Source organism: Paroedura picta, chromosome 16, assembly GCF_049243985.1.
Source record: "Paroedura picta isolate Pp20150507F chromosome 16, Ppicta_v3.0, whole genome shotgun sequence".
NCBI classification, from domain to species: Eukaryota; Metazoa; Chordata; class Lepidosauria; order Squamata; family Gekkonidae; genus Paroedura; species Paroedura picta.
In genome coordinates, this window is record NC_135384.1 from 13,328,109 (window position 1) to 13,349,550 (window position 21,442).

The 21,442-nt window shown below is 40.8% G+C and overlaps 4 protein-coding genes across 4 annotated transcripts; 2 read left to right on the forward strand and 2 right to left on the reverse strand.

Moving 5' to 3' along the window:
- Nucleotides 1-602: 602 nt before the first annotated feature.
- On the reverse strand, nt 603-10,003 carry OR11L1 (olfactory receptor family 11 subfamily L member 1). Its single transcript, XM_077313146.1, has 3 exons — nt 9,920-10,003; nt 2,783-2,863; nt 603-2,574 (listed from the first exon to the last, which is right to left on the reverse strand). The coding sequence occupies exons 2-3, from the start codon at nt 2,836-2,838 to the stop codon at nt 1,557-1,559; spliced, it is 1,074 nt and encodes a 357-aa protein (XP_077169261.1). The 5' UTR covers nt 2,839-2,863; nt 9,920-10,003; the 3' UTR covers nt 603-1,556.
- On the forward strand, nt 9,012-10,822 carry LOC143825333 (olfactory receptor 5V1-like). Its single transcript, XM_077313359.1, has 2 exons — nt 9,012-9,157; nt 9,869-10,822. Exons 1-2 carry the CDS (start codon nt 9,104-9,106, stop codon nt 10,820-10,822), a joined length of 1,008 nt encoding a protein of 335 aa, XP_077169474.1. The 5' UTR covers nt 9,012-9,103.
- Nucleotides 10,823-15,360: 4,538 nt separating this feature from the next.
- Nucleotides 15,361-16,296, forward strand: LOC143825124 (olfactory receptor-like protein OLF3). The gene has a single exon (XM_077313148.1). It carries the CDS (start codon nt 15,361-15,363, stop codon nt 16,294-16,296), a length of 936 nt encoding a protein of 311 aa, XP_077169263.1.
- Nucleotides 16,297-19,603: 3,307 nt separating this feature from the next.
- On the reverse strand, nt 19,604-20,530 carry LOC143826660 (olfactory receptor 5V1-like). The gene has a single exon (XM_077315533.1). The coding sequence runs from the start codon at nt 20,528-20,530 to the stop codon at nt 19,604-19,606; it is 927 nt and encodes a 308-aa protein (XP_077171648.1).
- Between the last annotated feature and the right edge of the window lie 912 nt (nt 20,531-21,442).

Consider the following 21,442-nt stretch of genomic DNA (forward strand, 5'->3'; position numbering starts at 1 on the left):
TATATATCCGGCCAAGAGAGTGGCCAACGATGTTATATTCGGGCTTTCAGGTGTACTTGCCATACATCTAAACATGGCAGTTGACAAAGGGTGGGACCCACAGATCGAAAACCAGACATCGCTGTTGAACCAAGCTAAGTTAGTTAAATGCATTCATAGCCACCTCTGAAGCTTTCCAGTAGGGGACAGTGTTTGTTTCAGTTATTCCCCCCCCCCCTTGTTGTACAGCTACATTAGGCATGGCTAGACATGCTTTTTTCACTTCATATTGCGTTTACTGCTTTTTGTGAGTTTTTTTCTTCTTCATTTCACTCACTTCCCTTGTTTGTGTACTGGAAATATCTAGCAGCACAAATTCATATACACAAATACACTTTAAAGAATAGTATTAGAAGGTGTTAATTTAAGGTGGAAAACCAATGCTAGGAAATGGAGAACACACATGCAAGGGGAAAGCAAGACCAAAATAGTCTCCCCCCCATCCAAATCAAAATGGTGAGTGAGAAATTCAGCTGCAGAACCATATTGAATATGCATTACACTGCCTGATATTGAATGAGAACATTGATCCAGCAAGTTCTGTATTATATCAGTACCCACAAATGAGGACATGATTAAACACATTAAATAGTTTATTAATGGCTGATCTACATCATTTAAAAACACGGTTGCCACCCCCAGGCTGGGAAGTTCCTAGAGGGATCTCATCATGGTATAAAGCTCTAAAGCAGCCATTTTCTTCTGGAACACTAATCAGGCCGAGTTAAAGAATATCACCACTCCTATTATTGCCAACTCCAGACTAGAATTTTTTTGGAGATTTGCAGGTGGACCGTGGGAAGATAGAGTCTGGGGAGGAGAGACAGTAGGCAGACATCCCTAACCACTTCCTAGGACTCCCCAGATGTGTCTGAGTTGATAGCATTCAGACAATTCCATTCTGGCTCCAAACAGTGATACTTCTGCAGCTTGTTTCTTGTTATCCACATGCTGGGAGAGCCTATCCATCTGCATTATTTCCCTTTAGTGATGACTGTAAGGATCCAAGTGACACTGACCTTCATGAAATAAGTTCCTTCACCAGAGTTCCTGGATACAGAAGGTGCATGGTCTGGGTATTGTTAGATGTTTCAGAATGCTTATCTATCTTAGCTATCTTTTGATCGTAAGAAGAGCTCTGCTGGATCAGTTCTGTGCTCCATTTAGAAAGCTCACCTCCATAGGGCAGAAACCAAAACTGTTGCAGGAATGTATTCTAATCAAGAGTCAAAGCAAATCTAGAGGAGATAACATCTATGAAATGTCAAAGCTGTCAAAAATATGTCAAGGTGATCTTATATTGCAAAACCCAAGGGAATATATGCATCCATGAATAAATCTAGAGAGAATTAACCATGAACAATATTCACATTATGAATCTATTTGTTTGGTTGACATGGTAAACTGCATTATAAGATGGGTCTTATTGTTAAGAAATTGAAGTTTTAATTATAATGGAAAATTCCATGTGATTTATGTAATATCAACTAGACAATATGATTAGAATTCCTGTTCCCCTATAGGATACATTTCCTTTTGAGCAGCTTCTGCAAGCTTTCCTTAAAGTCCTTATTCCTCAGGCTATAAATGACAGGATTTAGAAGTGGTGTTACTACAGTATAAAATATGGAGACAACCTTATTCAGCTCTGAAGAGAGGCTAGCACTGGGCTGAAGGTACATAGAGATCATGGTACCATAATATATTAATACCACAGCTAGATGAGAACCACATGTGGAGAAAGTCTTCTTCCTCCCAGAAGCTGAGGGGATTTTCAGGATTGTCAGGATAATGAAACCGTAAGATATCAAGGTAAGCAAGAAGCAAGTGAAAAGGACCAGTACTGAAAGCACAAATATAGTTATCTCCGTGATGGAAGTGTCAGAACAGGAGAGCTTCAGCAAAGGTGGGATGTCACAGAAGAAGTGATTGATCTTGTTGGATCGGCAGAAACTTAGTCTGGAGATCATCAGGGATGGCAGCAGACCTGTGAAGAGACCAACCACCCAAGACCCTACTGCTAAACGGCAGCAGAACTGTGTGTTCATAGCTACTGTATAATGCAGTGGGTCACATATTGCCAGGTACCGATCATATGCCATCACAGCCAAGAGGAAGCATTCTGTAGCTCCAAAGAAGACAAAGCAGTATAGTTGTGTCATGCAGCCAGTGAAGGAGATGGTCTTATTCTCTATGACCAAATTGCTGAGCATCTTGGGCACTATGGTGGTGGTATACCAGATCTCTAGAAAAGAAAGGTTTTGGAGGAAAGCATACATTGGAGAATGAAGACTTGGTTCCAGTTTGACCACCGAGATGATGACCACGTTTCCTGTGATGGTTAAGATGTAAATAATGAAGAACATAATGAAGAGTAGAGTCTGCCATCCTGGAAGGCTTTGGAACCCCAGAAGTTGGAATTCCGTTACAGTGCTGTAATTCATCATTTCCTTCACTAGCGTTGAGTACTCCTGAAGACTTAGGTCAGTCATAAATTCTGCTTTGAATGGTAATTCAGAATATTTGGTCTCCTTTCTAGAAAGAAAGATAGCATAAAAGGAGTGGTATTAATAATTGAAGCTGTTTACTGATCTGCACTCTGGGTTATGAAAAAAACAATAAAAAATAAAAGTGAGCTGTAGCATTATAAGGACTTTGCTGGATCAAATCTAACAAGTGGAACTGAGGCTACTAGGAAACTACCAGGCAGAGGGTTATAAAGGCAGCCACTACATTGTCCTACCTGCATTTGATAAACAAAGTTGTAATCCTTCTGGACCTGGGTGCTCCATTTTCCATGCTAAATGTCCACTATCTTGGGTGACTGCAAGAAATTTGACTTTATGAGATGGAATTATCATTGTCTGTCACCATGCCTTTCATTCAAACACTTCATAAATTACTTTTGTGTTATATAACAGGGTTGTGTGAATTGTTGTCTGTCATGATAGAAGGAACAAATGGTCTTCAAATGTGCCATCAGATGGAATCACACCATCAGATAGACTTCTGGACCATGAAGATAGTGGCCTCATTTTAAAAAAAGAAATGTTGAGTTACACATTTATTTTCTATGGGGACTCTATGTGAATACGAATTTATATCATGCAAGTAACAAATACCAGATTTCAGAAAGTGTTCAAAAATCAGTTTTTTTTTTTGCATGAGATAATCCTTTTATCATAGAGTGGCTATAAAAACACTCTCTAACTATAATATGCTTTCCAATTGCAAATATCTGGATTAAATACATGACATACTATGTTGAAGCAGAATAGGTAAAGGTAAAGGTATCCCCTGTGCAAGCACCGAGTCATGTCTGACCCTTGGGGTGACGCCCTCTAGCGTTTTCATGGCAGACTCAATACGGGGTGGTTTGCCAGTGCCTTCCCCAGTCATTACTGTTTACCCCCCAGCAAGCTGGGTACTCATTTTACTGACCTCGGAAGGATGGAAGGCTGAGTCAACCTTGAGCCGGCTGCTGGGATTGAACCCCCAGCCACATGGGCAGACAGCTTCAGACAGCATGATGGCTGCCTTACCACTCTGCACCACAAGAGGCTCTTCTGAAGCAGAACACTAAATTTCTCACATTTTAAATATGCAGCATTCCACATTAATCACATAATGTTCTCTTTCTCTTAGCCTTTGCATCCATTTAATACATAATAATGGAAGCACTCATATTAGAGGTGCTATATGAGGAGGGGACCCATCAAACATTCACATTTAGCACTGACATCCATAATTGTAAAACTGAAAAGTCCCTCCAATTCATCATTTGATTTCTAATAAGATGTGCATATATACTAATTAGGCATTCCACCAATAGAAGATTCAATGAAGTCCTAGCAGACCTAACTTTTTGTGCAACATTTCACAGTTCTTCTTACTAGAGTTCCAGTCTCATATAGCTAATGGCCATGCAGATCACATAGTTCTTGCCCTGTATTTTTTCACCCGCCAAACTGCACCCCTTCCACTTCTCATCAGTGAACAAACTGGTAATATACCATCCAGATTATCTGAAATAATGAAGAAATCTCCCTCTGATTTAATTCTATTGCTTACACTGAGCAAAATCAAAGACCTTCATTCACTGGTATGATGTGGGGCGAGGAGGAATTATTCAATATATTAAAAACCCTGGGCTATATTCCCATTATCCATGAGATTCATAAGTTGATACCTTAGTGAAAATATTCTGGTAGATGATTCTAAGTCTTACACTTTATTCCCTGAGGAATTGGCACACCAAGACCAATTGTGCAGGGAAGAAGGGAAGCACAGCACAATTTACATCTGATCTCCAGATGGCATAGATGATTTCCCCTGGAGAATATAGCTGCTTCGGAGGGCAGGCTGTATGGCATTATATCCCACTGAGGTCCCTGCTGTCAATGAGCTCCCCTCCAAATCTCCAGGAATTTCAGAACTGAGAGTTGTCTATCCTAGTGCAAAACATATTAATACACTGATATTTTGTAGGCAACATAATTCAAGATTTCTTTATTGCACATAAAAAATGAGATCTCACTAGAGCAAAAGTAAGCCTTTGAATTTCACAGAGGAAATAACTATTCATGAAGGGGATCCTAGTACTGCAATCACCTTCATCATCCCAGGGTACATTAAGTGGCATCCATCCGTAGAAATACTACTAGCAAGGTTACACATTCCGTCAACTCACCAATGAAATTAGTATCCAAACTGCTTTCCAAAGAAGGAGGAAAAACAACAGCTTGCTTATCAACATGATGTGTGATCACCTATCAATAACCAACTTTAGTGGAATAACCAGAGCTACAGAAGATAGCAAGTGGAGCTCAGTGTTGTCTTCTACTGTTGCTTAGTGCTTTTGATAGGAGATGCAGAAGCACTGTGGCTTTCAAGCCTTGGCCAACCCCTGTGGGATACTATCTCTGTAGGAGCTCAAGAATTCTCCAGATGCACAAAGAGAAAATAAGACCCCAGATATTTGGTATTAATGAAGAAACTGTGACTAAAACACATAACAAAGGTAAAATGAAAAACAGAACTGAAATTCTAGAAGATTCTAGATTGCAGCATCACACCAAGTCATATTAACCAAGAAGAGATGTGTGGTTCAAGGCAAACTTGCTACAAGTGAACAAAATTTGAGATCAGTAGCACCTTTAAGACCAACAAAGTTTTATTCAAGGTATAAGCTTTCATGTGCATCAGATAGCTTCATCAGATAAAACTTTGTTGGTCTTGAAGATGCCACTGGACTCAATGTTTTTTCTTCTGCTTCAGACCGTCATGACTACCCACCTGGACTGTTAGAAACTGATACACCCACAGTATCTTCCAGAGTTTTGGAGCTTCTGCTGATGGAATAGCTGTAGGACTATGGATCTGGCATTCATGAGAACAGGGGAGTTGGAGTCCACAAGACTGGGGTACATGTTGCCCATAAAATGACATTATTACAACTTCCCATTTGCTGCCAGCGGCCCTAGAACAAGTAGACTGGGGAGCTCTGCTGTCCCTGTACCACTATTGCATAATGCCTAGTGCTGTTATGCTATAGATGACCAGGGTGTATGATGCAGCATAGAAAACTTGGAAAAAGTCTGCAAAAAATGACATCTTATTTTTAAATTTTTAACGTGGTACCATTTTCAAGGTGTAAAACCCATCATTCTATTTTTGTTTTCACATTGAAAATGCTGGCCTCTGAAACTAGTTTTATGGAGACTTTTCTTGTGTTATGGCACTGTGCAGAATCAGAGCAAATGTATAAATGTGAATGATGCTTAGAAGTTTTTAAAAAGAACAATTATAAAGGTCAGTGAAGTGACTATGGAGGAAAGCAGTGCATGCATAATAGGCCCAGGACAAGCAAGTAGTTTACTTTGTGATCACATTCAGGGGTTTCTCAATGATAAAAAGGTTAAGAAAGGTTGACTTAGTGGTTTAAGAACCGTAATCAGCCTTCAGTATGTATAAATTCAGCATAAGATGTAAAAAAAGAGAAAAAAAGATGTAAAAAGTTGTTTGTACTGAAGATGCTGTATGTAATTTTTGTGGTGTTCTTGTGTCTAGGCAGAGGCCTTACAGTCATCTCTGTATATTGTTTATACCTAAACCAAATAAAGATGGTAGGAAGAAAGTTTATTAATTAGAAATGTGATTTTGGAGGAGAGTTTTATTGATATTACGTTCTACCAAAATAACAAATAAGTGGGTTGCAAATGAAATGAAGCGTTAACTCTCCCTAAAAGCTAAAATGACTAAATTTTGAGAAGACCAGATTCACTAGAAAAGATGGAAATTCTAGGAAAAGTTAGGGAAAAAGAAAAAAGAAAAAAGAAAGAGCCAATGAGATGGGTTGACTCAATAAGGGAAGATTGCCAGCTGACTTTGAGACAGTAACACACTGTCACTGTCATGCAGACCAACCTCTGAGGGTTGCGGTGAGGAGAAAATGGAGGTGAGGAGAACATGTCAACTGCTTTGATTCTCAATTGGAGAGAAAGATGGGGCATTATGTTGGCTTTGGCTGAAGTTCACAAGAAAAAAAATATTATTCATACTGTTAATTCATCTGGTATTGCTGCCATTGGTTAGTACTGCTACTTCAGTATCAAAAGCTATTTGTTTGTTAAATGGAGCAGGTCAACACCACAGGGATGAGAATGCCCAAATATATTTGTAATACTGAATACCCAGGTGTTTAGAATCCCTGAGTTATTTGTTTATGAAAAGAAGTTCTCCCTCTTGGGGAGAACTTCCCAAAGCAATAATAGGCATAACGAAATAAATACTGTAATGAGTACCTAGCATATAATAATAAAACAATGATGAAGAGCCATATTCAAGTCAGAGGTAAAGAGAGATATATGGGCTGTGTTAAATATGATTCAACAGGTGGCAATATTACATTATGCAAGAAATGATAATCAACTGTATGATTATTATTAATATACAATAAGATAATTGGTTGTAATGGAAATGTATAGTACAATTGGAAGCAGAATTACAACCGTCTAAGTTCCTTGCATGCAATCGATTTAGAAGAGTGTAAATCTGATTTTAGTTTTATTGGTATAGATTTGCAGAAACTAATTTGGACAGACATTTTCTGGAAAAGTAGAATATAGTTCTCTTTAACAACTATACATTCTAAAATAACTTTGTATTAGTTGGGTAATTTGATAATACTACCATTATTACTGAAATGTAAGATGAAAATGAATGTTACTTTTCTCCATTCCTCTTAGAATATCTATTTTCATCTATATTAATCATCAAATTATTATTTTAATTTCTTTCCTGTAACATGTCCTGATTTCTGTTACCTCAGAATATTTGCTCCTCTTGTTTTAGAAACCAAGGAGAATTCTGGGGGGGGTGGTGGTGGTGAAAATTCCCGAATAACACTTCGGGGTTGAGAAACCCTGAATAATGGTATCATAGATATCCATCCATAAGCAATAATTACTAAATGGTAAACCAATGAATCTTCTTGGAATGAAGAAAAGCTACATTTGGCAAAAGCAAATTGTGATGGTGGTTTGGTGAATGGGTTCAATAGGCCATAAAAAAACATAATAGCTTAATGAGATTGATAATTTCGATCAGACCGTTTCCACACTGGAGGTTTCATGCTGGGCTGCAGGCTCGGATCTGTGTTGGGGCAGGTTGCCCTACCTCTTCCTGCTCCTGCACGGGGGAGCATTTGGTATGGTGCATCTCATCCACCCCAGATTTGTGCTTCTGCATGGGAGCTGGGATAGAGAAGTTCCCAATGCGGAAACAGTCTCAGAGATGTTGTGCTCCTTTACTCAATTATTCTGAATCAAGACCAATAGTATCTCAGATTAGTTGAACCTCTCATGCTGGTCGAATTACATGGAGCTTTTAATATGTGTACAGCATAGCTGATTTAAGAGACTTGCCACTGATACAGAAACAGGAATTCAGGAGGAAATACAGATTTCTGCAGCGGGGGGGGGGACAACAACAAGTAGGGAGTTCCAGAGTTTGGCCATGAGCAAGAAAGCCCTTTCTCAGGTTGCTAGCCATGTAGCCTCTAATGGCAGGATCACCCAAAACAAGGCCTCTAAAGATGACCAGAGGGGAAGGACAGGTTCATAAAAACTGGGAGAAGATTGCCTGCAGTCTTCATGTAGAAATGTGAAGAGCACATTTGAGAAATATTTCTTACCAACTTCTGTGTAAGAGCATTCAAATTTCACTTTAGATGGAATTTAATGGTACATCTAGAATTGGGGACCAGATGAATAGATGGCTTAGCAGTCATCCATGTATGTCAGCTTTTTATTAGTATCAGTGAATTTTCTAAAATCAGAGGAACATTTCACAAGCCAGTTTGGTGTAGTGGTTCAGAATGACTACATCTAATCTGGTGAGTTTTTAAAATTCTCCTATCCTCCACATGCAGCCAGCTGGGTGACCTTGGGCTAGTCACAGCCCTGGTGGAGCTGTCCTCACAGAGCAGTTCTATCAGAGCTCTCTCAGCCCCACCTACGACACAGGGTGTCTGTTGTGGGAAGCGGAAGGTAAGGCAATTGTAAGCCATCTTGAGAGTACTTTGGGTAGTGAAAAGTGAGGACTGAAAACCAAGTCTCCTTATTCGACAATCAGAAGATGCAGAAGTCACTCTGAAAACATTTTTTGGACCAATGTATCAAACTTAAGAAAGATTTTGTGATTTAAATTACGACGTTTGAAGTATGATGGATTTTCCTACTATAGTTTATGACCAATATGCCTGGCTATCAGTACTAGGTAGGGATTGTCATACTCCAAGTGGAGCATAGAGATCTGGAATTAAAATTGAAATCACCATTGTTCCATCCTTTGGTATAAAAAGTGACAGCCCCAGACTTATGGGAATAAGGAACCACACTTTAAATTCAGTTCTATCATTCTTTCTGCTTAGGTTGTAAAGTGAAGTGGACTAGAAGTACAGAAGATGGGAGAGGTTTTCTTAACTTTTCCCACAGCGATCACCTTTTCTGCTTAAAATTCCACCTCTCTATGATGCTTTCACCTCACTTGGATAAAAAAGTCTATGACTCAAAGGAATGGAAAGCTGAGGCATGCTGTGCATCATCCAATTATTGAGGTAATTTTGCAAACTCTCTTATTTATGCCAGGATTCGGGGGAAAAGGCTTGCAGGGAAAGAGAATTAAAAAATGAAATAAAAGAAGTCCATTCACCCCAGTTTTATTTCACAATAGCAGAACCCTCCATATTAATTATGAATTTATCAAAGCTGACACAGAATGTCGTTCTGTTTCCATGGAAGAAAATGGCAGAGGAGCACAGATAGACATGTATTTTTGGCTTTTTTAAAAATTACATTGATTTTGCATGCATGTAATATCAACTGTATAGCTTTGTTGGTCTGAGACAGCAGAATTAATTTTGAATCCAGTGACCAACAAAGGTTTATTCAAGGTATGAGCTTTTGTACACTTCCTTAGTTACCAGGTCATGGAATGCAAGTGAACTGTTCATACTTATAGAAAAAAAAGTTTAAGAGTAAATTAACATACAGCATAATGAAAATGGTTTGCAGATTCCAGAAATAAATATGAATGTAATGTTCATTATGCTCTATGTTTATTTACTCTTATGTTTTTCCTATAAGTGTGAACTGATTCTATCCAGTTCCAGGAAATTGGATTGCCTGCATTAGATGGAATGAGAAACATTCCCTCTAAAATCACATTACATCAGAACTAGTCATTTGTTGCCTTATGCCTTTTATCGTGTAAACAGTAGTATTATAACATTTGAATTTATTTCCATTTATTACCCTATTCCCTATAGAAATTCTCATCTTCTTTTGGTCAAGATATGAATGCCCAGAATGAAACTGACCTGAATGAATTCATCATACTGGGGTTTAAAAATCTCAAGAAATTGAGTCTCTTGCTCTTCACCGGATTCCTCATCACTTATCTATTCACAATGCTGTGGAATGCCTTCATCATTACCATGGTGATTGTTGACCAGAAGCTCAGAACCCCTATGTATTTCTTCCTGGGGAATCTCTCCTTTCTGGACATCTGCTACACCTCAACCACAATCCCCCAGATGTTGGCTCACCTGCTCTCTGAAAGGAACACTATCCCTTACATAGGCTGTGTACTTCAAGTATATTTTTTCTTCTCCTTTGTGGGTACAGAATGCCTTCTTCTGGCCATCATGGCCTTTGACCGCTATGTTGCCATATGCAACCCTTTGCGCTACACATTGATTATTGGAAAAGATCTTTGTCTCCAGTTGGCCACAGCCTGCTGGGTTGGTGGTTTCCTCAACTCTGTGGTGCATACCACATTTGCCTTCCAGCTACCTTTTTGTGGAGACAACCACATTGATGCTTTCTATTGTGACATTCCTCCACTGCTGAAGCTGTCATGTGGGGATACGTCCCTCAACCAAATTCTTTTATTGTCCATAGGCCTATTCATAGCTTGGACTCCATTAGTTTGTATCCTTTTATCATACACTTACATTATTTCAACCGTCTTGAAGATACAGTCAACAGAAGGGAGACAAAAAGCATTCTCTACCTGCTCCTCTCACATCACTGTGGTTCTTTTGTATTATGGCAGCTCCATCTTCACCTACTTGACTTCTAATAGTAGTCAAACCTCTGCTCATACCAAGTTCATTACAGTGATATATAGTGTCTTGACTCCACTGTTAAATCCTATTATATATACCTTGCGCAACAAAGATGTGAAGAATGCCTGGAAAAGCATGATTAGTAAGAACTGATTGTTCTTAGGCATGTACATTTATATCTTGTTTTGATGGTGCTTTAATATTGCTTTTGGAAAAAGTAGATTGGTTTCTTTAGCATAATACATCATTAAACCATTACCAAGGAAATGTGTTCTTTTCTAAACAAAAATACTGCACCCACCCCACCCACTTAACTTGGCATTGTAATGTACATTTGCAAACCATAGATCAGATTTCATTTGATTAGCAGTATAGCAGTTCTTGCCAATTAAGACATGACTCATTCTTGGCATTTATATGGCCATTTATTATCGCGCCACCCAGAATGGGGTTGGCCCACCATGATAGGAAGCCTTCCCCTCAGCTATTTAGGCTGCTTACCCCAAGGGTCCTAAGATGCTGTGAGGTCCCCTGCATTAGGAATCCCTCACCAGAGGAACAACCATCACCCCTAGGTCACTTGACCATGAGCCATTGTCCTCCCAGCCGGGTAGGCCATGCTTGTGTGTCTGCCCAGCCCCCCAGGGAGACCCCCAGCCCTCAGGGAGTCCAGTACGCAACCTGGCCTCCCTGCCAATAAGCTCCTACCGTGTCTAAACCACAGCTGCAACAAGTGTAACACAACTTGCATAACAGCTAAAACACAAACCAAAAATACAGGGTGGGAAGGTGGGAAGCTGGCCAACTGCAGCACTGGGAAGAGGTCCATGTGGTGCATGTGGCGCCTACACATGCTGAGGATGGCATGCATGTTACGTGGCTCTCTCACCATGACTTTGGGCTGCCACTCACTTCATCAAAGCGGCGGTCATGGTAAATCTTGGCCGCTGCATCTCAGAAGTTGTCTGACAGAAGCCTCAAGCATCTCGAGTGTGAATGTTTATCTGTCATATTTGCCTACTAGGGAACATATTGTGATCATAGCAATTACAAAAGTAATTTTCAACAAAAGTTTTATCACAGTTATACAGTTACACAGAGGATCATAGTCACCAAGATGTGACTATTCCATTCCTCCAGATGGTGGTGAGGTAGGAGGGCCAATTGCTCTTCAAACCAGATGTTTTCTCCACGGGAAATGATGCCTGGAGATCACTTGTAATTCCTGAAGATCTTCAGGCCCTCTCCTGGAGGGTGGCAAGTCAATTGGTAGTACATGGAGGTGGAGTGGGGGATCAAACCTAGCTCTTGAGATTAAAGCCTTCCTACTTTAAACACTGCATCATGCTGGATGTCCAGATCAAGCAGTGAGTGGGGGCTGGGAGGGCCAGCACCCAGAAAGGCTATAGTTCAGGCATGCACACTAGTACCCATTGCCTTCTTGGGTGCAATGGGCTTTGCCACTCATAGAACCTTAAATGTATGGAACAAAATTTGCGATTCCTTTTGAGGGAAATTATTTCAGAATGTGTCTTACTGTCTGGCTTCATGGTGGTTATTTGAGAGACTGTTTCAAAAATGCAGGCAATTGGAATATCATGGGCCAGGTTATCCCCAGATCTCCACCCCAGTATAAGGAATGAATAGTATGTTTGCCTTTGGCAGACATAACTTGTTTGAAAATAAAGCTAGAATTCTCCCAGTTTGTGAGAGGCTTCAGAATGATACTGGTATCATGTCTGGGTGATGGGTTGACATGAACATAGATGCAATGGATGTGTTCAAATCCCCTGGGCCAAATAGTGCACATTTGAAAGTGCTCAAAGATCTTTCTGTAGAGCTTATAGAACCTTTGTCCATCATGTTTAGAATCTCTTGGAGGACTGGAGTTGTGCCAGGAAATTGGAGGAGAGTGAATGTTATCCCAACCTTCAAAAAGGGAAGAGAGATAAACTTGAAAACTACAGGCCAGTGAGTCTTGACCTTAGTTGCAGGGAAGATAATGGAACAGACTTTAAAGAGGACAATCTGCAAATATCTGAAGGACAACTTGTTGATCTGGAGATGTCAGCACAGATTTGTCTCCAGCAGGTCTGACCAATCTGGTTTCCTTCTTTGACTGACTGAGGGGCTTACTAGATCATGGAAACTCAGTTGACATTGTTTACCTGGATTTCAGTAAAGCTTCTGACAAGCTTCCCCATGATGTTCTGATGGGTAAACTGGAGGACCGCAGACTGGATTTTTGGATGGTTGGTGGATACGGAAGAGGGAAAACAAACAAACAAAAGAGGGATAGTCACAGTTTCATGCGATTGGAGGGAGGTGAACAGTGGGGTCCCACAGGGCTCAATACTGGGTCATGTACTTTTCAGAATTTTAGTCATTTATATGCAGAAGGGGATGGAGGGTCATTAAATTTCCAAATGACACCAAACTGGGTACGCTAGTTGCACTCCTCTCACTAAGTGTCCAAATAATATGTTAATTCCTTCAATTAAATTTAGGAGACTTTCAGTTTTAGTAACATAAGAATAGTGTCATTTTGTTGAAAAATAGCCACTGCAGTCCCCTGAAAAAGTTCCCCATAGGCAATAATAGCAAATAGCTTTCTTTTGTTCCCCCTGCTTGTGGCCAGTAGAATTTTTCCCAGTATGAATCAGTTGAGGGAAATATGCTTGTTAGTCACATATGTGGACCAACAGGCCAGCTAAAATAAATGGAGGCCTCTACATTCTCAAAAACAGGCCCTGGTCAAGGAAAGAAATGCACTTGTGGCAAGATGCATCTACTTTGGGCTCAGTATAATCAAATACTTTCGTTCTAAACAAGTCTAAACTGGCTTTGATGCCGACAAAACCCAAGTTGTTCCAGAGTTAATTGCCCAATGGGGAAATAGGAGCTGCCCAATTTATTTTGCCCTTGAAATCAATTAACTTTTGTGTCAGATTTACGTTTCATGGGAATTCAGATTTCTTAAGCTTCCTGCAAGGAATCCTTCCTTCCTTTGGCAAGAGGACTTCAAACTAGAAGAGGTAGGTTGGGAGGCAGAGGTGGGAGTCAAATGAGAATGTTTTAGTGTTGTGATTAGTACACTGTTTCACTTCTAGTTTTGATTTGTCGAGACTATTTAAAAAGAGGGCTTTTTTCATGACGCTCTATCATGCTTTCAGAGTAAATTCCAGCATCAGATTTCACAGTCAAGTACTTTGCTTTTGTCCTGCCTCCTGCAGGATCACTCCAGAGAGACTAAACTTCTATGACTTGGAGAACTGAATAACTTTACTGCTGGTATTTCTTTGGCCCATTATGCACGGCCGCCGAAACGGCAATTTCGGGTCACATGGAAAACGCGGAGGGGAAGACGCGACGCATACCGGTTATACACGGGGCGGGGCGCGACGGCGGCAAAACCCAGAGTAACCGATTATGCACGCGCCGATCCGGGCGCCGCTTCTGGTTGCGCCCTGCTCACCCGGAAGCTGCGCTTTCTTCCGCGTTTCACTGACGCGGCTTTTTCGGCGGCATGCACCGAAGCTGCAGCCGGTTGCAGCCGGCTCCGTGCGTTATCCGTGATTTTAGTCGCCATTTCACCCCAAATGTGCGCTAAAACCCCCGTGCATAATGGGTCTTTCTGAGATTAATCTGCTGCTTCTGACTATTGTGGCAAATTTTCTAATGGAGCAGTCACAGGCTCCAAATTTCAGAAACATACATCCATGTCTGAGATTACAGCTGGTGCACACTAAAGTGCTACCACACAGCATTGATCGGGTTTTAAATGTTCATTCCCTGGCTTGGAACGGTAATACATTTTGCAGATGGGTGCAATGCTTAATGCTGCTACTTAATGCTTAATGCTGCTACTTTCTCTCAGGCATTAAGTAAATGTTAGGTGGAAAGTACAGATATTGTTATTTGGCGTCAGGCAGAAATGCGTGTTTCCATAGTTTCAAGTTTTCAAGTAAGAATGTGTTAGGCCCAGTGCATAAATTGTGTTCTCCTTTGTTTGACCGTTCTTGTTTGAACAAATTGGATGTACACACACCATTTTAACATGACACAGCATGTTCCCACATTATGTACGATCCTGGCTACACAGCTTCATTTATACGCCTTCTCACTGGAGACTAGTTGAAGTATCAGGATTGTAGCCCCCACAGGAGTCAGTGGTTAGTGACATGTATACACCTTAATGTACACAGATTGATTGGCCATCTCATACATTTATGGACACACATAATTCTTTAAGAGCTTCTTGTGGTGCAGAGTGGTAAGCGGCAGAAATGCTGTCTGAAGCTGTCTGTCCATGAGGTTGGGAGTTCAATCCCAGCAGCCAGCTCAAGGTTGACTCAGCCTTCCATCCTTCCGAGGTCGGTAAAATGAGTACCCAGCTTGCTGGGGGGTAATGACTGGGGAAGGTACCGTATTGGGTCTGCCATGAAATCGCTGGAGGGTGTCACCCCAATGGTGCTTGCACAGGGGATACCTTTATCTTTACTTTAATTCTTTAAAAACAAGTGGCTCTGGTGCCAGGGTCATGCTTGTGTTTTTGGTGACTAGATGGCAAATGCCCTCAAGAGTTGACTGAATCCAACTGAAAATCCCCGATTTTTCTTAAGCCTTAGCCAGAGCAGGACATGCCCCACATCAGTTCCGTTTTTTGTTCTTCCAGGTTTCGGATTATTTACATGATGGGACAGTACAATCAAACAAGTGCCAAAGAATTTGTGTTCCTAGGATTCTCTAAGGAGCGAAGCACCAACCTATGCCTCTTTGCAGTGTTCTTCTCCATGTACCTTGTCACCCTGGCAGGCAACTCACTCATCATCATGGTAATCCGTATCGACGGACGGCTCAGCACACCCATGTATTTCTTCCTGAGCAATCTCTCTTTCCTGGACATCTGTTATACAACTAGTGTGGTGCCTCAATTGCTGGCTCACTGCCTTACTAGTCACAAAACTATCTCCTTCAATCACTGTATGGCTCAGCTTTACATCTCGTTGTCCCTGGGTGGTATTGAGTTCATCCTCTTAGCGGCCATGGCCTACGACAGATACGTGGCTGTTTGCCACCCTTTGCATTATATGACTATAATGAGCAAGAGGGTGTGCATCCAGATAGCCATAATGTGCTGGATGGGGGGGTTTCTCAATGCTTTGGTACAGACTGTGTTCACCATGCACCTTCATTTCTGCAGTTTCAGCACCATCAACCATTTTGCCTGTGAACTTCTTGCTGTTATTAAGGTAGCCTGTTCAGACACTTTTGTCAATGAGATTGTAATTGTGGTGGCAGGAGTCTTTGTACTACTTATCCCGTGTGTTGTGGTGATGCTTTCCTATGTGTATATCATCAATACCATTCTTCACATCCATTCCTCAGAAGGTCGCCACCGAGCTTTCTCCACATGCACCTCTCACATGACTGTGGTCACCCTCTGCTATGGCACAGCCATCTTTGCTTACATGAGCCCTAAATCCAACACGTCACCCAATCAGGACAAGATGGTTTCTATTTTTTATGCGGTAGTAACTCCCATGCTCAACCCTATCATATACAGCTTACGGAACAAGGAAGTAAAAGGAGCTCTGGCCAAAGTGTTGGGGAAAGGTGTCCTCTGAGAAAGGTCAAGAGTCATCTTATAGGAAGATGTCACAATTAGGAATGGGCATGAACTGGCTGATGAACTAAAGTTTGTCACGAATTTTGGCCATTTCATGGTTCAGGGAACAATGTTGGTAAACTGAAGAACCACCATGAACTTCCATGAATTTTGATGCCATTTGTGGTGGTTGGGACGGTTGGTAAAGAGCAGAAAGCTCAGAGTCACTTAAACCCTTGCTTTCTACTTCTCATACAAAGTTACCAGGAGCAGAAAGAAGAGGGTTAACCTTTAAATGGTTCATGAACTGAAATAAGCTGGTTTAGTTTGTGAACTGGCATATCAGTTCTGGGTTTGGTTTTAGTCACGAACAACAAACAAAATCACAAAATGCAGTTCATACCCATCCCTAGTCATTTAAAGTTTGAAGTTTGGTTTTGGGAGACATTAAGTTTGCTCTGAGGCCATGGCAGACGCATATGTACAAGTAATTGATTTTATAATTAAGAAGTGATTGATTTGTATGTTTGTACTGGTTGGCAGATTGGAAGTCTGAATTAAAAGGACTAGGTTTGTGCTCCAAGAAAAAAAAAATTCATATTGAGAAGTTTGTGGGAAAAGGGGTTACTGTGATTGCTGTGTATGTCATTGCCAGTTCAGTATTAAAATTAATGCGGTTCTGAAGAGTTCTCAAGTTTTAGGAGAATTATTTTTAATGGAGGGCGGGAATTTGAGTGTCTCGGGCAAGTGTGTCTGTTTGCTTTGTGTTAAGATATTGGGACCAGATTTGCACATAACATAGTTGTCTGTCTAGGCTAAATACTCTGTAATTTTCAAACAGAAAAAGTATTTAATTTTACTGATCCCCAGTTGGCTCAGATGCACTTCTCTCCACTGATTTCTGTTGGGGGAAATTTTACTGGTCACAAGCAGGGAAAACTAAACAAAACTATTTTCATTCATTTCATTTCCTACTGCTACTGTAACTGACTGACAATGATAATTTTTAAAAGACCCTATCCACTGAAAACTGTGTTTTTCATCTTTCCTTATTGTGGTAGGTTATTTGTTTCCGATTGGAAATTGAAATGTTAAAATCAAGGTTAGATTGCAATGCGGAAACGGTCACCAGAGAATATTTTCCACAGTTCCCCAAATGTGCTGCCTGCACTTGCCTGTCCTCTTGGAAGCAATGTTTTTCTTCTGTTGCAGGCGGGTGTTGTTAGGTGAATCTTTGTAAGGATGTCCTGATGCCCTTCATTTTTGGGCACAGCAGTTCCCACAGCCATCCTGAAAGAGGTAGCCAATTTTGATATCCTAACATTATTTTCAGATGAGTTGTGCCTGCCACAAACATAATACATTCAATTATATTTAGCATAGCAAGGAGGGGGGAGTTAGTTATAACAGTCATTGAGCAGGATGTTCAGATTCTCTTCATTGGTGGCACTGTAGCTCTCATCATCGTCCTGAACCTGGTAATGCTTAGCTCTATTTTTTAATGAATTATGTCTGCATGAGGCAACCTTACCTTCCAAAGGGACTGTGCAGGCCAAGGTGTTCTGACCTCTTTCATGTTACACACTGCAACTCCCAGAACCTTCCTTCCACCTCTAACAAATTATGAGGCTCCTAGCTTCATTTTCAAAGAAGTTACCTTGTGGGGAAGGGCTTCATTATTGCATCACAGTTCCCACAACCATCCTGAAGTTGGTGGCAAGCATAGTTAAGAAGAAAATAAAACTAGAAGCTTCACAATTTGTTACAAGCTTAACAATTCATTACAAGTTTAAGTAGTAGTTTAAGTTAGGCTTAGGATGTTAGAATGCTTTGAGCTAGAGGTTAGGTGAGGGACTGCCATGGGGGGTGTGAATTATAGTACTTACCATTTATTCTCCTTTCATTTTTGTGCTGCCCCATCTTATTTCATTTGTTTCCAGGAGAATGTTATGTCTCTGATCTACAGTGTGAACATTTCTTGCTCAAACTGGTACTAAGTGGGTCTTGTGGGCATGGGAGGGTTAAAAATGAACCTAAATGATATTGCTGTGGCAAAGGAAAGGACACAAACATGGTCCTTCACTACCTGAGTTGAGCAAGGTCTCCTCGAAACATGTGTATGTGACTATATTTCTCAACTTAAAACACACTATATACACCTATTAAGATAGAAGTACACATGGAGACAGAGCAATACTTATTTAATCTTGATAAGTATGTTAATGATTAACTTTATGTTTATTATAACATGTTATTTAGTACCATAAGTACAAGAATGTAGAGACATCTATTTAAATTAAATGAAACATCTGGAATATGCCCAGAATCAGCACATTCATACAGTACCATCTTGTACTTGTTTTAAAGAGGGTTTTTTTTTAAGTAGTTCAAACAGTTCCAAAAGCCTGCAGACCAAAGAGTGGCATATATATATATATTAAACTGATAAATTTTGGATTTGTTGTTGTTGTTGTTAGGTGCGAAGTCGTGTCCGACTCATCGCGACCCCATGGACAATGATCCTCCAGGCCTTCCTGTCCTCTTCCATTCCCCGGGGTCCATTTAAGTTTGCAAAATTTTGAATACATTGTATCAATTATTTCTCAGCACTATTTATCCTACTCCTAAATAGCTCAGTGTGGCATTAATGATTCTCCTCCTATTGACCCCCATTTTATGCTCCCAACCACTGTGTTCAAGTGGGTAACCACTCTACATTATCTCTAGAGAGAGTGATTAACCGAAATGTCAGCCCATGGCTTTGGGTGTGTGTGTGTGGGGGGGGGATTTTGGTCTCTCTTTGTATGATATTCAAAACACTGCAGTAGAAGAAGAAGAAGAAGAAGAGTTGGTTCTTATATGCCGCTTTTCCCTACCCGAAGGAGGCTCAAAGCGGCTTACAGTCGCCTTCCCATTCCTCTCCCCACAACAGACACCCTGTGAGGTGGCTGAGGCTGAGAGAGCCCTGATATCACTGCTCGGTCAGAACAGTTTTATCAGTGCCGTGGCGAGCCCAAGGTCACCCAGCTGGCTGCATGTGGGGGAGCGCAGAATCGAACCCGGCATGCCAGATTAGAAGTCCTCACTCCTAACCACTACACCAAACTGGCTCTCACTGGCTGACCCAATCAAATTGTCTACAGAACCCATGGGATAGCTCCTCCTTAAGTTTCTGTAGTGCAAGAAAGAGGAATGTGCAAGAAAGAGGTCATTTTTCACCACAGATAATGCTGTGGTACAGATTGTGGGACACGACTGGTGGGTGAGGAGAACAGTGAGATATGAAAGAAAATGACAGCAGGATCCAGCACTATCCATCTGAAGGTTCAGATTAACCCAAGTAAATGTTGCCAGGCTTTCTTTACATCCTTGTTGCGCAATGTATATATAATAGGATTTAGCAATGGGGTCAGAATGCTGTACATGAGAGGGATGAGTTTGGCATTAAGTGATGACTCGGTGGGAATAGGTCTCAAATAGGTGAAAATGCAACTGCCATAATACAGAAGAACTACAGTGAGATGAGAGGAGCAGGTAGAGAAAGCTTTTTGCCGGCTTTCTGTGGAAGTCATCTTTAATACAGTTGAAATGATGTAAACGTAAGAAACAACAATGCAGAAGAAGGGCGTCCATGCTATGAACAATCCAATGAATACCAACAGCATTTGATTGAGAGAAATGTCCCCACATGACAGCTTCAGCAAAGGAGGAATGTCACAGTAAAAAGCATCAAGTTCGTTGTCCCCACAGAAGGGAAGCCGGAAGGCACAGACAGTGTGCAATGTAGAATTGAGGAAACCACCAACCCAGCAGGTTATGACTAGTTGGAGGCAAATATTTCTGCTGACAATCAAAGAGTAGCGCAAAGGGTTGCATATGGCCACATAGCGGTCAAAGGCCATCACGGCCAGAAGAAGACATTCCGTACCCACAAAGGCAAAGAAAAAATAGAGCTGGAGCACACAGCCCATATAGGTGATGCTACTTTTCTCTGAGAGGAGGTGAGCCAACATCTGGGGGATTGTGCTGGTGGTATAGCAGATGTCAAGAAAAGAGAGGTTGCTGAGGAAGAAATACATGGGGGTTCTAAGCCTCAGGTCCACCATGGCTAAGATAATGATGCAAGAATTCCACATCATGGTGAATACATAGGTGATTAAGAACCCAGTGAAGAGTAAGAAGTGTCCCTCTTGGAGATTTTTAAAACCAAGGATGATGAATTCTGTCAGCTCACTTTGGTTTATTGCCTCCATGTTTGGCCTGAAAACAAAATGTAAGTTTTGTAAGCCAAACAGATGTTAATCAACAGGGTGTTTACTTAAACAATAGTATACTTGTAAAAAGCATCTTGTCAACACTGCAATCAAAGGGAGAAATCCTAAGGACTGCATTCTGGAGATGATTCACATAAAGAAGCTTCCCTGTTTGTTCCATTTCTAATGTGGCTTATTGTTCCATCTTGTGGGATACCTGCAGTAGGTCTGAAAGAGAAGTGGGCTATCAAAAGATGCTTGAATCAACTTAGAGTGAAGAAGGTTAAAAAACATGATATATTTCCTTTTCTAAGTGTCATTATTTTTGGAAAAAAACACTTTAGGATTACTCCATGCTTGATATCAGAATCGTCATAGCTGTGGTATCTATATAGTTCTCACTAAACTCAGACTATGGGGACGACTATGTTTATTTCAGCAAGTATAATTATGAGGTTACCAAGTATAGCTCTTTTGATTAATTTCTAGATAGAAATTTAATTATTTATAACTCTTTCTAGATAGAAGAAGAGTTGGTTCTTATATTCCACTTTTCTCTAACAGGAGTTTCAAAGCAGCTTACAATCCACTTCCCTTCCTCTCCCCACAACAGACACCTTGTGAGGTAGGTGAGGCTGAGAGAGCCCTAATATTACTGCTCAATCAGAACAGATTTATCAGTGCTGTGGCGAGCCCAAGGTCACACAGCTGGCTGCATGTGAAGGAGCGGGGAATCAAACCCGGTTCACCATATTAGAAGTTTATGCTCCTAACCAGGGCCTCAACAATAGGATTAGAAAATAGGGTATCTAAAATGTAACCTTTGTGTAAACAAAAATAATTTGGATTCAGTTTGTGGTGGTTTACCCATTTCCAGTTCTTCTCTCACACACGCAAAACACTGTTTGGTTT

What these genes read in the sequence shown, in the direction of transcription:
- OR11L1 (XM_077313146.1), bottom strand. Translation starts at nt 2,838, where the DNA reads ATGGAAAATGGAGCACCCAGGTCCAGAAGGATTACAACTTTGTTTATC. An exon ending in ACTTTGTTTATCAAATGCAG is followed by an intron (nt 2,575 to 2,782) that starts GTAGGACAATGT and finishes CTTTCTTTCTAG; the next exon opens with AAAGGAGACCAAATATTCTG.
- LOC143825333 (XM_077313359.1), top strand. Translation starts at nt 9,104, where the DNA reads ATGACTCAAAGGAATGGAAAGCTGAGGCATGCTGTGCATCATCCAATT. An exon ending in TGCATCATCCAATTATTGAG is followed by an intron (nt 9,158 to 9,868) that starts GTAATTTTGCAA and finishes TATTCCCTATAG; the next exon opens with AAATTCTCATCTTCTTTTGG.
- LOC143825124 (XM_077313148.1), top strand. Translation starts at nt 15,361, where the DNA reads ATGATGGGACAGTACAATCAAACAAGTGCCAAAGAATTTGTGTTCCTA.
- LOC143826660 (XM_077315533.1), bottom strand. Translation starts at nt 20,530, where the DNA reads ATGGAGGCAATAAACCAAAGTGAGCTGACAGAATTCATCATCCTTGGT.